We start from the raw sequence: 15,159 nt of genomic DNA on the forward strand, positions 1-15,159 counted from the left end.
TTAGCTCGCGATATCTGGACTAAGTGAGCCTGCTAATGGCTTTGAGTCTACCTCGACCCTGATGCGCCATATGCGCCTCCCAACTGCCAGCAAGCTCTCTTCATGTGCCCTGACTGACCGCACTGATAGCAAATAGGTCTCTGCCCTCTACTTTAAGACTGACTCTGGGATCGATTCGGTGGTGGTGGTGACAACATCTGTTGTCCTCCCACCTTCTGTGGACATGAGAAGGCCTTGTGATCTGGTTGGCCACATTTGAAACAAGAAAAACCACTCGGTGTACTCTTCCCTGGGCCCACACTAGGTAAGGGAAAGGTGGATCTAGACTGCTATGATTGGGACTGGGATGAAAAGGTGTTTATGCTCTTCTTGTTGGGTCTATAGTCCCCCAGTGACCTTTGACCCCTCGACCTCGAACTCTGGAGTCTCTCCTCCTCGGCCTCCACGTTAATCTCTACATGTGTCGCCGCCTCCACAAGGCGGTCATAGTTCCGAGTCATGTTCTCTGCAACCTTAAACAAGATCTTAGTTCTCAACTTCTTCTCGAACTCAATGCAACGGCATTTTTCCTTTGCCACCAATTTCGGTACGAACCAGACAAACTAGAGAAGGCCGCTTCAAACTCAACCACGAACATATTGAGTTGCTTGAGGTCTTGAAATTCTTGCCTCAACCTCTCCCTAGTAGTGGGAGGTAAGTACTTGTCTTGGAAAGCAACCACAAAAGCTTCTCATGTTGGCTCTATTCAACCTTTGGCGTATTTCCATCATTGGCCCGTGTCCCCTTTGAGGTAGTAACTCACAAGAGTCACTCTTAGCTCACTGTTTTCGATGTGAAGCATCTCAAATGTCTTCACCGTTTGCTCGAGCCACTCATCCGCTTTCTTAGGCTCGGGGCCACCATGGAACTCATCCGGTTTGGCCCGCAAAAACTCCCTAGTGAGAAAGTTCGCTCTCGTCTCTACGACGTTCTCTTTAGCTTGATTCTCCGCCCTTAGTATGTTCATCGACTCCTTCAAGGCCCCCGTCATTTCTCGGGCTAGGGCCCCTATTATGGCGTGAGCCGCTTGCCCCGAAATTTCTGCTTGTCCCATTTGCTTGGCCACATTAGCTTGGCCCAACCCCTCCTCTTGCACCGGAACCTCATAGGCCGGTACTCCAGGCACACCCTGACGAGCCCTACCATGCCTTCCACCTCTACCACCACGGGTTTGACCCCCCTTCTTGACATCCTAATTAAGGAACAAGATAAATAATTTAGCATATAATCTCAAATGTGCTCGTGACTTCTCTCACACGTTTGACCACAACAATTTCATATATTTTCTACTATACAACAATTCAATTCCACTCCACATAAGCACTTAGTCACGTAAGCACATACGGATTATCCTTTTGTGATGAAATTCGTCTCACGAAAAACTAAGAATTCTTAGTAGAATGAGTATTGATCAAGTACCCTTCTAATAAGACCTCAAGGAATCTAATAGGTGCAAACAACATTCAAAAAATCCAATCCCATACCCATCTAGTCATATAAGCATGTTATCACATAGTCACAAAATACAAAACACCTCCTAATTACACGAAATGAACCCATTGTGATATAACAATCACTTCCCACGAGCTCCAAGTATTCAAACCCGGTAGCTCTGATACCAAGTTGAAACGCCCCAAAATATATAACATCTTGTGAGTGCAACAATCAACGTTCATTATCAGAAAGGATGTAATTCTTCAACCTTTACATCATTAATCAATAAGGTTTGTACAAAATAGTCCCACATGCGAATTATACATTCAATGATATCCAATACATGAATCTATAGCATGTAGAACATCAAATTCAAAAGTAAATAAAATGCCCTCAAGGGCTTACAAATTCCAAGGTTTAAGCCTGGTTACACAAAAATAGTTTCACAAACCCATACATTTATAGCCCTTGGCTAGCAAAATGAACCACAACAAAATAAGAGTCATTTACTCTCCACAAAATACGTTCACACCCTTAACTCGGCGGGATCACCACATCTTTTCCTACACCAAAATCTCATACGGGTGAACATAAAGCCCAGTAGAGAGTTCTTAACAAAGTATATACATTTATGCAAGATTCCTAATATGAAACGCACATGTCATGCTATTCCATTTAAAAGAAGATTACATTTTTCATCTTTCGAAAAACCACTATGCTCGATGATAATTTGAAATCTCAACGATTCAGAAATTTATAATTAATTTCAGAAGGGCGGTAAATACGACTCAGGTAATCCCTGGGTTGGTATCTGCAAGTAGGCATAACTAGCACTACCAAAACCCTACTTTACCGGTTGCTAACCGGAAGAGAAGTGGTACCTTCTCCGCGCATGTTTCGGTCTTTCACCCCGGACGCTCAAGCCAACTTAATCAATTTCATCTACACCTCCTATCCGGACTTACCAACGTATTTACCCCAAAACAATTCAACAATTCTCATTTCAAAATATTACTTTTCTAAATGTAAACTTTTCCAAACTCCATTCACGTGCGTAATAATCAATTGAATGAGTATGTAATGCAACAATTATCAATGCCTCATAACATTTCAATAGTTACATTTCACCACATTTCTTTCCCAATGCAAATGTTTTCAAATCCCAACTCAAAATTTGTAACTACGCAATAATAGAAATGCCAATGCAATATATATATATATATATATATCAAGGCAAAATAATAATCTTCCATTGACAATATTTCCCACACAATTTATCAAATTCGATCACCAATTCCCATTCTCCTTTTCAATGTGATGCCATCAATTATCATATATGAATGTATATGTATATGTATATATATCCAAGTGTAGCAACCATTCCACATTTCATGTGTTCTCAACAATTTGCCATTTCATAACTACATATGTGTAAGTACTTAACAATAATTTCAAACAAGGTCCCCAAATCCTCATACATCAAGAAAATTGCCTTTTTGCAAACAATAATATGAAATTTCTACTCATTCCATCATTTAACACAAGGAAATCCATAGATTCTCAACATTTTCCAAAATTCCTAATTTCTAGGTTTTGCACCAAAACTAGACACTCCTTCATCTCTTAGTAAAATCTCACCAAAAACATCATCCTTAAGTCAATGTGATTCAACTACTCAAGAAAATCTTTTTTTAAAAAAAAGGCAAGAGATGAATTTCTTTTTGCAAAACCACTAATTTCTAGAGCCAAAAACAATTTTTTTTTTTTTTTTTAACAATTAAAGAGGAAATCTCGAAATCAACTAAAACTTGCAAAAATATATATATAACTCTAAGAAGAGTCCCTACCTCAAGTTCTTGGAGAGAAAAGAGGTGAAATCTCCAAAAATCAACCGTAATGAATCCCGATCTTCACCACACACAATGCAACTCTCGGTTAGCTCTCCAACTTTGATGAAGAAGCTTGGGTTAAAAATGCAATAGATCTAAAGAGATCAAGAGTTCTAAGAGGTTTGGCGTAGGAAATGTAGAGAGAAGGAAGAGAAAAGGGTTTTTAGAGAGAGAGAGAGGTGTATAAAATGTTATACACTCGGCCCAAGGAAAGAAGAAAAAGAAAATTTGCGTACACAGCGACTCCCGCACGTGCAGCACTCACTCCTGTACGTACGGAGTGTGCTTCCCGCACGTGCGGCCTTTATCCCCGCACGTGCGGCCGCTTCCCCCGCACTTCCACTCTTACACCTGCATATATAGCAATGACCAACCTAGAACCTCCCCTTGTTTTCCACACGTGCGGCCTCATCTCCTACACGTGCGGCCCCCACCCCGTACGTGCGGCTCAGCCCTCAGCCCAGAAATTTTTTTGGTTCAAGTGTAAACCCCCGGACTCAACTTCAAGCCTCCCCAAACAAGTGGAACTCAGAATTGAAATTAATAGAGATGAAACTTTGGAGAAATAGATTTCAAAAGTGTAGAACCTAACACGCACAAAAAAAAGTAAGACGGGTTACGTACCCGGTCATCACAATTATTGCCTTTGCGTGATCCTGTAGGGATGCTTTATTTTCATATTTTATGATATCTTCAAGATTCATTGTCTCAAAGTGGATCTTAACATCAAGAATCCATGATAAATAATTTTTTCTAGAAATATCAAGAGCTGAGAATTCCAATTTTAAAAGTTTGACATTTTACTAAATTTAACAAAAATAATATATTTAGTATCACATAAATATATTAAGAGAATATAAAATTAGCTTTAAAATTTTATATTCTCTTAATATATTTAGCTTTAACACACCACTTGTCATTTCTCACTCTTTTTTATATTTAGATTTTTTTTAAAACATTTTGTCAATTACCAAATACATTTGTAGTTTATGTTTTTCTAAAAATAAACAAAAAATATACAAAAATCAATTTATAAAATTTTTGTAAATATAAACTGAAAACGTAAACGTTACCAAACACACCCTTAGTATCACATAAATATATTAAGAGAATATAAAATTAGCTTTAAAATTTATTTATACTTACTTCAACCACCCAGTAATTTTTTCTTCTCAGCTGGCTAGAATCCCGTGCTGATAACGAGATATAAAACTAATAAAGAGAAAGTGAGGACCAAAGGTAAATAACAAAGGATTTGGGCCAAGAGAATAAATTATCTTCCACTAATATATTCAACACAACATACATATGTGATATCCTTATACCACACAATAATATCTCATTTCTCTCTTTCGACTTATCAAAAGAACACATAATCACTGAATTCAACAAGACCAAACTTCTTTAGAACTCTCCATTTTTCCATCCTTCCATTATCTTCTTCTATGAAGTAATACGTATTCAAATCCAATTGCATATTTTTTTTTAGTTATTCAAATATTTCACGACATAAACTTCAATTTATGATTTGTATCTCAATTTGACACTTGACAGTTTCAAGTAAAAAAAGAGAGACGATGCTTAAAAATAAATAGATAATAGTTCTAACTATATCGAAGTTACAAGTCAAAGACACCAACGACTACAAGAACAAGAAAAAAATTAACAAGAAAAAATAAACACACACAAAAAGATGAGCATATAGTCAATCAATACACTTGTGTTATATTTCGTTTTGCAAGATTTGATTTGCAAAAGATACAAGACTAAAAAGTTTCTTAAGAAAGTGGTACAGAAACTTAACAGTATAAAAACAAATACTCATCTGCAAGTTTAGAGAATCTGGGACAATGACAATAAGCTACGTAAAATACAAAAAAGGAAAACAGGAAAGTGAGAGGAAGGGAAACGGGTTCATCAATCAGCATCCATTTCCTCTAATGCGGCTTTCGCAGCAGTCTTGGCTTCCTCCAAAAGCTCTCCTGGTACCTGAGAATAAACAGCAAAAACAACTTTTCACCTCAACAACCGTACAAATACCAAACTTATAACTAGTAGTGGATGCAAACACGATGCGTTTGCAATTATACATTTAAATTTTTGGGCAGTTTAATAAATGAGAAAAATCGTTTTTAACATCTTTTAAATGAGGAAAACCGTTTAGCAATTTTGGATAGTTTGTTGAGTACGAGCAGTTATTAAGTATGGCAGTTATTGGAGGTTGAGGACATTTTCAGGAAGAAAAAAAAAAAAAAAAAACGTGACTAATGTTCACACCCCAAATAGGGTGTATGATTTATATAATAGAAAAAATGTTACAAAAAAAGTGATTTTTCCGTAGAAAGATGCACCACGATTGTAGAAGTCATAAATATCTTATATTGTTTGAAAATTGTTGTGTCAGCATATCTGTGCTTTTGATCCATCTAGCGAGTGAGTAAATATTGGATGTGACGGTGATACCACATGGCGTTATCACCATCTAATGAGCCATTTTTGATTTGCTGTAGGGATCACAACAATGTTGGGTTAGTTGGAGACAAAGCTTGTCCACTTAGTCCCTTTGTGATTTATTATTGGTCGGTGACACCAGATAAGATGGTGACACTGTTACACTTAATATTTTTTCCTAGTGACGGTGGGATGTGGGATTACCTTCTCATGTTGGCGCTTTGACTCATCACAGACCCAACTCATTTCCAATTCAAAGGCTTTATCCTTAGCTTCATCATGTACCTTATAAATGCTGCCAAAATTGGAATGAACATTTAAATAACTGAAGAATAATATATGCATAGACATGTGAATCGGTCCAGACAAAACTTAACTGAGATTGAACAAGATGTTTTTCCACTCATAAAAATCCACTTTTGCACAGTTCTACATAATGAATTTGAAAAAACAATTTCAGATAATGCATGCAAGTTATCTGTTATTGTGAATTTGTCATGTTTAGCATCCCATGTGACAGAGGTGTCAATATATCTGTTGCACTGCAGCTAACAATAAGTCCAGGTTGTACAGTGATATTCAAGTGTTCGAGTTTTTTGCAAGCTGGCTAATTAACTCCAGCATGTATAACACATTTCCATGCTTTCTAGTTATAGCAAAGATCCTACCTACCACATTTGACCTTTTCCAATAGATTCTCATGACCATCTATTGGAGAGAGTTTCTAGGATACCTGGATGGAAAATGTTAGTTTGGGTTTGACTTTCAAAAGTTGCTGTTTGGAGAGAAAAAAGTATGCATTAAAAAGAGAAATCACTCACATCTTGGCTATTTCAATAACACCTTCCCTGCAGGTCATATCTGAAAGCTTCAACTTTTCAATTTCACTGTTTGTGCAATACATTTAAACAAAAGCAACATTGCATAAACATGTTAGTATATGAGAAGTGCAATCAATAGAAAAGTAAAACAAATACATCGGCGATATGAGGTTGAACTAATTACTATTAAAGAATTTTTCAAAAATTTTATGTTTCCTAGTTTCTCCTATTTCTTTAGGTTACTTGATCACCACTCTAGGCTTTCTTGGTTAACAATTTATTATAACCTTATAAATTGGCCTCTTATTGTAATAGCTGGTGATCAATATCAATAAAATCTTTCTTTCTTTTCTCTCGCAAATCTAACACATACAACCCACAAATTGTCTTCATCTGGCTTCACATGGAAGCAACAGATCTCAGTGGTAACTGGGCAGCCCAGTGCATCGGGCTCCGCCACTGCAAGGTCTGAGAAGGGTCAGATGTATGCAGAGTCTTAAGACTCTTACCCCTGCATGTGACTATTGCTCGTTCGAACCCGTGATGCCCCACCCCAGTCACAACCTTACTGCTGCCCAAGGCCCACCCTCTAGATATTATTAGTAACTAACTCATGTTGTAAGACTTCAACTCATAAGTTTAGCTGCTCAAGGACACTTTGCCATGGATAGTAAATTTTACAAACTCAGAAGTAAATACATGCATTTATGCATATGCAATTTTTTTCTCCTTTGGAAGTTGGAAAGCTCAAGATTTTAGGGAAAATGTACCAAAATTTCAAATTTAACATGAAATATTTAGGCAAAATTATTTTTTACAAAAATCATGATATTTTAATATTTCACTGGTGAGCATGGATGGTTTAATTGCACATACTTTCTTTATCTTTTTTATTTGTTTCGTGCATCTAACAATAATAAGAACAAGTCATCTTACCAAAAAAATGACAAGGCAAAGAATATTTAGACCATAAAAATCAATGCCCAGTCCATATTATATTTGATACTTGAGAAAATAGCATCAATCCTAGCATTTTTCATTGTACAGTGGTCAGAATAATTAATATAAGGCCAAGTTTGGAAACCACCTAAAACAGCCAAAAAGTCAAAAATTCACAAAAAGTCAACTCATCTCTCTACTTTTCTGCATGTCTTTTCGTAAAAAGCTAAAAAGTCAACTAAAACAGCTAGTTCCCAAAACAACCCTAAGTATGCCTTAACGATATAATTTTGACCACCCCATGCAGTGAGATAGATTCTCAATGCATCACAATATCACAATAAAATTTATGTTGTACTAAAGGAGAAATGAGATTACTCAACATATAATAACTTGTGATTGACTTACGTTTTAGCAGCCTGCTTTCCTTTCCCAATTGCAGCACCAAAGTACCTCTATCACGAAATTTTTAGCCAACATATGAAATTAGAACACATCCAAACAACATAACAAAAAAAGTAGCCAAGAACAAGAGTTGCTATATCTGCAAATGAAGGAAGCACGTGAAAAGACAAATCTGTAAGCTAGCAACTCAGGAGAAAAACCAACTCACATATGAAATACCAGAAGGTTCAATCATGTATAGTTGTGGTCCTTCTCTGTCGTAACCTCCAAGAATTACTCCACATCCAAAAGGTCTGTGACACCAAACATAATTTTTTTTTCAAGGAAAACCGAGGAATGTAGAGAAAAATAAAAAATGGATGCCCCAGTGTCTTAAAAGGCGCACCTAAGCATGCGCCTAATGCTTAGGCGCAAGGCACACCGAGGTGCACCTGAGGCACCTCAGACAGCTTGAAGTGAGGCACTGTAGGAAAGGCATAGCGCATATGAGGTGCATGCCTTACGCTTAGGTACAAGAGGCACGCTTCATGCGCTTCATTTAAATTTTGGCTACATCCTTATTCTTTGTGTGTGAAGCCACAAGGAGTCACAACCCCTTTTATACAAAATGTAAACACATGCTTTGAGCCCTAATTTTCATATTAAAAAAAGCCTTGGCATTGAGCAAAAGCTCTGAGACTACAAAATGGATATATGACATTGGGATTCCTTTCAATATAGTGAATTATGACAGTTTCGGGCCAACAGAAGCTATAAGGCAATTTGGTTCCGATTTAAAATCAAAACCACTAAGGCATTATATGGTGCAAGTTCCTTATCTAAAAAAAGAGAGAATCACGTCAATAAATTGATGAAGGAAGACATATAGTATTGGATAAACTAAGGTTGGACGTTATTTTTGAGAAATTTTTGGAATGCTGAATGTCATTTTTATGGTTTTTGGAATATTGAATATTGTTCTATGTATTTGAAAATTTAAAAATATTTGCTTATGTTTAAAACTTTGCCTATATTAAAATTTTACTTATCTTCTACAACTTATGCCTCGCGCTTAGGCTCCACGAGACCTTAGCGCCTCAATGTGCCTAGAGCTTTTTAAAACATTGAGATGCCCACTAATAAACATTGTTAAAACTATTGCTCCCCTTACCTGAGCCACCAATAGAGGGTGCATAGATGAACATAACTAGCAACACGCTCGGCAAGTTCCTTCGTAGGAATAGGTTCACCATAGACACTGCAAAACCAGAACAATACAAATTTCTCACTAAAAGTTACATACAAATGCAGAAAATAGTTATGTTAAACTGTAGTTTGGGTCACTTGATATAGACTTAAACCAACAAGTTCCATTTCCAGTTTAACATGAAGAAAGAGAGGGAAAAAATAAAATCAACAGTTGTAAAACTTTTAATTGAAATGATAGTTCATGATACATATTTACTCTCAACTTCATACCTCAAATTTCAAGTGCTATTAATACAAATTAAAAGAAAAACTTCATTAAAATAGAGGCTAAAAAGAGCAACATCCATAAGGGTTCGTTAATAACAAAACAGTCAGAAAAATTTATAATACAAAAACAAAAGAAAACCAAAAAAGACCCCGATACAATAGAACATGTAAAAAAACCCTTGAGTGAAAAAAACCACAAAAATGCATATAAATAGAAAAGGCCACCTATACCTAACAGATGCATATAAAAGCAAAATGTATTTTTGAGTAGGAAGCTTGTTTCTTAGAAGGAAAGAGGTAGGATGACAAAACACACAAAACTCTCAATAAAAAAGACAAAGCATACAACTCTCAATAAAGAGGACAAAACACATAAAACTCTCAACAAAGAAGACAAAACCTCCAATGTCCAAAATACTTATTCTAAGTAAATTAACTGCATCAGTACAATTGGGTTAGATGCACTCATTCAAAACCCTTGCTCAATGTGTGGCACCATTATCTAATGGTTACGAAATCACTCCTCATTGGCATGTTAGTACATTTACCTTGCACATGGCTAAACCATCTCAAATGACTTTCACTTCCCTCAATCTATCCTCAACTAATGCCATTTCAAACTCACCACCAATGCATTGGTTTCTTATTCTAAATTTACTTATAATTATCACTTCATCCATCTTAACATAACTGAATTTTACAAGATTTGTTCCAATTAATTGGGTAGGCCACAAGGATCCATTTCTTACAGGTGCATCTATTAGAAGTTATATCCTTAAATAAGTCATAATCATGTCCTTTTCAATCATCTTATCTCATGTTCTCCCTAGACTTTCTCCACTTTTTTTTACCCTAAATGTGAATCAAATCGCTCATCCTTACAAAGTTCTAAAAGGCTTTATTGAGGCTCATTTTGAGGCAAGGCAAATGAAAAACGCATCGAGGATTTGATTTTTAGGTGACACTCTTGAAAGGCTTGTGCGTCACAATCTGAGGCATGCACCTTGTACGCCTTTTGCACATAAACATATGAGAGCACACTTATGGAAAGCTTGTCTTAGGCTGTTGTTAAATTTAGTCTAATACATGGTTTAAACCAAAAAAATAAAAAGAAAGATCCTCTTTTGTAACTATATTCCATAGGAAAAAATCAAATAAATGACCAACCAAGAAAAAACACAAAGCTAAAGCTTAAGCAAAAGAAAAAAGCTCGATAGCTAAAACTAAGAATGTCGTTTTTACATTCAATGATGGCAAGCTTTCTTTCAGCAGTGAAACATTTGATGCCTTGAGGAGAAAAGCATATGTACAATACACATTTATATTTAATTTTTAAGATTTTTAGATTTTTTTTTTTTTTACCAAATATAAAATTTTGAAATTTGAAATTTGAAATGCTTACACTTCAATGCCTTGAGGTCTATGCCTCAACTCATGAGCAGTAAAATGCCTTGCATAACTCTTTTGACTTTAATAACTTTGATCCTTACTACAGACACATTACTTAAATCTACATTACACATGGCATACAAGTTTTTTCCATTTTATCTAAGTTATTGCTAGTTCAACTTTCCCCTAATGTATTCGTTTCTTATTCTATCTTTTCTTACAACACCACTCACCCATCTCAAAATTCTCATTTCAACTAAGCTCATTTTTCGAACAAGTTTCTTAATCACCCACTAATCTGTACCATACAGTGTAGTAGGCCTTATAGTAGTCCTATAAACTATAAAATTTGAATGTCCTCTCTCGATATTCTTTTGTGCAGTTGAGAGAAGATTTGTATATGTCAGCGGATGTATAGCTTTTACGCGTTGTCTTTTTGTACAGGGTTTGCCTCCTTAAGGCATTTTTGTTAATAAAATTTCTCTTACAAACATAGAATCTGATACTCCTATTACTCAAAAACCCTCCATATCATCTTTCTAATAGCCTTATCATATGCTTTTTCTAATTCAATAAATATCATACAAAGATCTGCCCCTTTTCTCTATGCTTTCTCATTGATTGTGTAAGCTGGACAACAATGGGGTAATAGATCTTCTACTTTCCTTTTTTTTTTTTTTAAGGATTGCCATAGTTTGAATTTTTACATTAATATCCCCTTCATAATTATTAAAACCAAATTACTACTCCACATTTTAGCTTATATCTATCTTTCATTTTTCAGTAAGGAAACTCGAATGACTTTTTTTTTTGAATAAGTAAAACATTGAAATTAAGTTTGGAATAAAACATCAACTCAACGCTATAGTTCTAACTAAACCTCCAAAAATGTAACCGAGTTCCCATGTGAGCAGTTTTCATTATAATTGAAGCTGAAATTGAGCAGGTATCTTGGCTTTCACATAAAAAAACTAAAAAATATATTATATTGAATATTCTCTACAGCTCAAGTCATCGGTCATGCAAACCTTTCATAATTTGTTGCTTCAGACTTTGCTCGTGCAACAATTTGCCTCCCATCTGCTGCTAAACCGGCAACTGCCTGCAATTGATGATACATTGCAAAAGGTGGGCTTAAAGCTATGGCAACAAAATAAATAATGAATACATGGCTGAAATCAAATACACACATGAAGAAAATCATCAAAAGAACAGATAATAGCTAAGAATAGTAAATTAACATTGTTGCAAGAAAAAATTTAATTAAAAATAGTTAACAGATACTATGTCATATCATATAAGGGGAGGGCCTCATGAGCTTCAGAACTTCAAAGCTTTCTGTGGACTGGTACTGAACTGAGTTAAAACATTCAGGGGCAAAAGTCCAATGAAAGACAGTGTGTACTCCTAAAAATGGTGGTCTGGAATAAGATCTCTGACATTATGGAACAAAGCAATAACAATAAGGCATCTGTGGGAGCTTAGCAAAAATAGTGAAATAGGTCCATAGTCATATAATAAAGCATCACAATTTACGGGGTATGCCTATACCTGCAAACTCTTCATATACTATAAGGAAGATTTTTTAATAATGAAGGCCAGCCTCTCATAAAATATAAAGTGGGAAACGAACAATCTACATTTTTGTGGCTGGATAATTGGCACCCGTCCTTCGTTTTGGAGATATGATGAATGGAATGGGTGGTATATAATATAGTAAATATTTACAAACAAAAGTAGCGGCATCACTCAACAAGGAACTTGGAAGTGGCCAAGATCAAGGAAATAGAGCTACACAATAAATAATGGCAAATATACCTACTTCCCTGCAAGCTGAGTTGTCTAGACTTGACAAGGTAATTTGAATCCTCTTGGCAAATGAAATGTATTAGATAAAAACAACTTGGGAAGCCACTAGAAATAAACAGAATCCAGTTCCCCGGTGCAGCTTAGTCTAGCTCAAACAAAGCATCCTCAAGTGTGCATTCATCCTATATGGCTTTTATGTCAAGGAATATTATCAACAAAAGATTGGCTAATTGAATGGAACTAAGTTGATCCTAATAGTCCTCTATGTAATCAGGCTGCAGAGTCTCACCACAAAATATGAGGAGAAGATACCCTCCAAATAGGGCTAGGAAAGAGCTCCTAATAACTCAAGATTTTTTCTGTCATTATTATCTTTTCTTAAAGTAGCATTGCAACATATTCTTGTGCAATTATCTGACAGGGAAAACACAAATACAGTAGTCTAAAAATAAGAATCAAACTAATATAAATATCTCAAAAAAGAGCTAGCATTGTATAGAGGAATAAAAATGATTATAAGAAACAAATGCACCCATTACATTACTACTTGTTTTTTCTTGATATGTAGGTTTTGAGTTACAGGGGAAAAATATAACCAATCCAATATATTTTTGTGGTGTTTGGATCATGGATTTGGGTAAAGACTTGGAAAGAAAAAGGAAAAAGCGAGAAAAAATTTAGCTCATATTTCATTTACATCCCTCACCTATTGCCTTCCCTTTCCAAATACCTACCCAAATCCATGATCAAAGCATAGCCTTAGTGGCCATAGAAATTGATATTAAAATAGAACTTTCAACTTCCGATATTACTATTGAATAAAAGACAAGCTAATCCTCTTGATGGCCCCATAAAAAAAAGAGATGGAAGTGGATGGAGAAATTGGAAGAATCCAAAATTTTCATGTCATTTTCCCCATATTCCAGGAAAACAAACAGATACAGAATAGTAGGAACATTTTTTTTGATAATTACATGTAGATGTAAACTTATACAACAGGAAGAAAAGACTTACCATGCCAGAATGACGATGAACGGCATGAATTCTGCGATTGGAACCAGGTAGCATCATCTTTGATTCTATGAGCTTCTCCACACCCTGAAATGTGCCACAGAGTTCATATAATCAACAAATTACAATTACACACACACACATACATACATACATACATATATATATATATATATATATATATAATCTTCTATTATATTAGCACAAACATTTCTCTGTTTTATTCCTAAATTATCCCTGTGCAATTACCTAAATATAACTAGTTTAGATTTTGATTTCAATTTCAAATTTTGATAACTTCTCAGTTTTTCTCTTCTCCATCTCTAGTATGTACGTATATATATATATAAACCCTAAAACAAGGAACACAAATTTGGAAGAGAGAGAGAAAGAGAGTTACCAAGACAATTCCATCCTTGCATTTGATGCCGATAACAGTCCTGTCAAACAAAAGCAAACAATTACGATATAGAAGCGTGAATCCAATACATACAGATATACATACATAGTGAGAGAGAGAGAGAGAGAGAGAGAGAGAGAGAGAGGGGACAGACCCACTGTTATCGACAGCTTTGGCAGCGTATTCGATCTGGAAAACGCGGCCATCGGGAGAGAAAGTGGTGACTGAGAGATCGTAACCTGTTCCTATGCTGCTCATTCTTCCTTCCCTCTCCTTCTAGTACAGCTAAAAATGCCTTCTGATTTCTGCTATTTTTGTATATATCATCAACAACACTGAATGTACTGAATGTGAACAAGTATATAACTTTTCTTGGATCTCAAGACAGATACCGTCTTTTTCCAGTTTGGGCCCTTAGGACAGGGATTTTTTTTTTTTCATCTATATTTTTAGAAACAATATAATGACCCATCACTATAGTGAGGTGCAGATGGAAAGAAAAGAAAAAAAAACAAACAAACAAACGAACAAACGAGACACAACACACACTGTGATATTCAGTGGGACGACTGCTATATCACTAGTGACACCTATAATTAGAGATCTGAATCTTTAATATGAAAAATCCTACTATACACACGAAAGAGTTATACATGTGCACTTTTAATTATGATTAATTCTCTTTTTTAATTGTGATTAATTTTCTTTTTTAAGTTATAGCTTGTTAGATATTTAATTATACCTTACGTAATACATGGTAAATTTTTTTTACTCATCACTCATAAAGTATAAAATTTTATATATACATATATATATATTTAGTTATAAGGTGCATATAACACACTTCTTGAAGGGGTGTATCATAGTCTTTCATATTTAATATAAGTATTGTTTTTATTTATTTATTTTTTAAAATGTAAAACCAAACCAAACTTTAAGTCCCATCAAATAGAGTCGGTTACATGAATCATTCTTCTCCACGCGGCCCTATCAAAGGTCATTTTGTTAGTCAAATTAAGTAGATCCATATCTCTATTTACAACACCAACCAACGTTAATCTAGGCCTATCACGTCCCCTAACACTCTCATCTACCGTTATATTATCGCATCTCTTCA

General features: G+C 35.3%; 1 protein-coding gene across 1 annotated transcript; it reads right to left on the reverse strand.

Annotated features, from left to right (window-relative positions):
• Positions 1-5,064: 5,064 nt before the first annotated feature.
• On the reverse strand, positions 5,065-14,520 carry LOC114291850 (proteasome subunit alpha type-3). Its single transcript, XM_028235732.2, has 10 exons — positions 14,197-14,520; positions 14,043-14,082; positions 13,646-13,729; positions 11,851-11,924; positions 9,129-9,215; positions 8,187-8,271; positions 7,982-8,028; positions 6,635-6,700; positions 6,018-6,108; positions 5,065-5,351 (listed from the first exon to the last, which is right to left on the reverse strand). The coding sequence occupies exons 1-10, from the start codon at positions 14,298-14,300 to the stop codon at positions 5,280-5,282; spliced, it is 750 nt and encodes a 249-aa protein (XP_028091533.1). The 5' UTR covers positions 14,301-14,520; the 3' UTR covers positions 5,065-5,279.
• Positions 14,521-15,159: the final 639 nt, after the last annotated feature.

Source organism: Camellia sinensis, unplaced genomic scaffold (genome assembly GCF_055761805.1).
Source record: "Camellia sinensis isolate YWXY unplaced genomic scaffold, ASM5576180v1 Unanchor1, whole genome shotgun sequence".
In the NCBI taxonomy this organism is placed as follows: domain Eukaryota; kingdom Viridiplantae; phylum Streptophyta; class Magnoliopsida; order Ericales; family Theaceae; genus Camellia; species Camellia sinensis.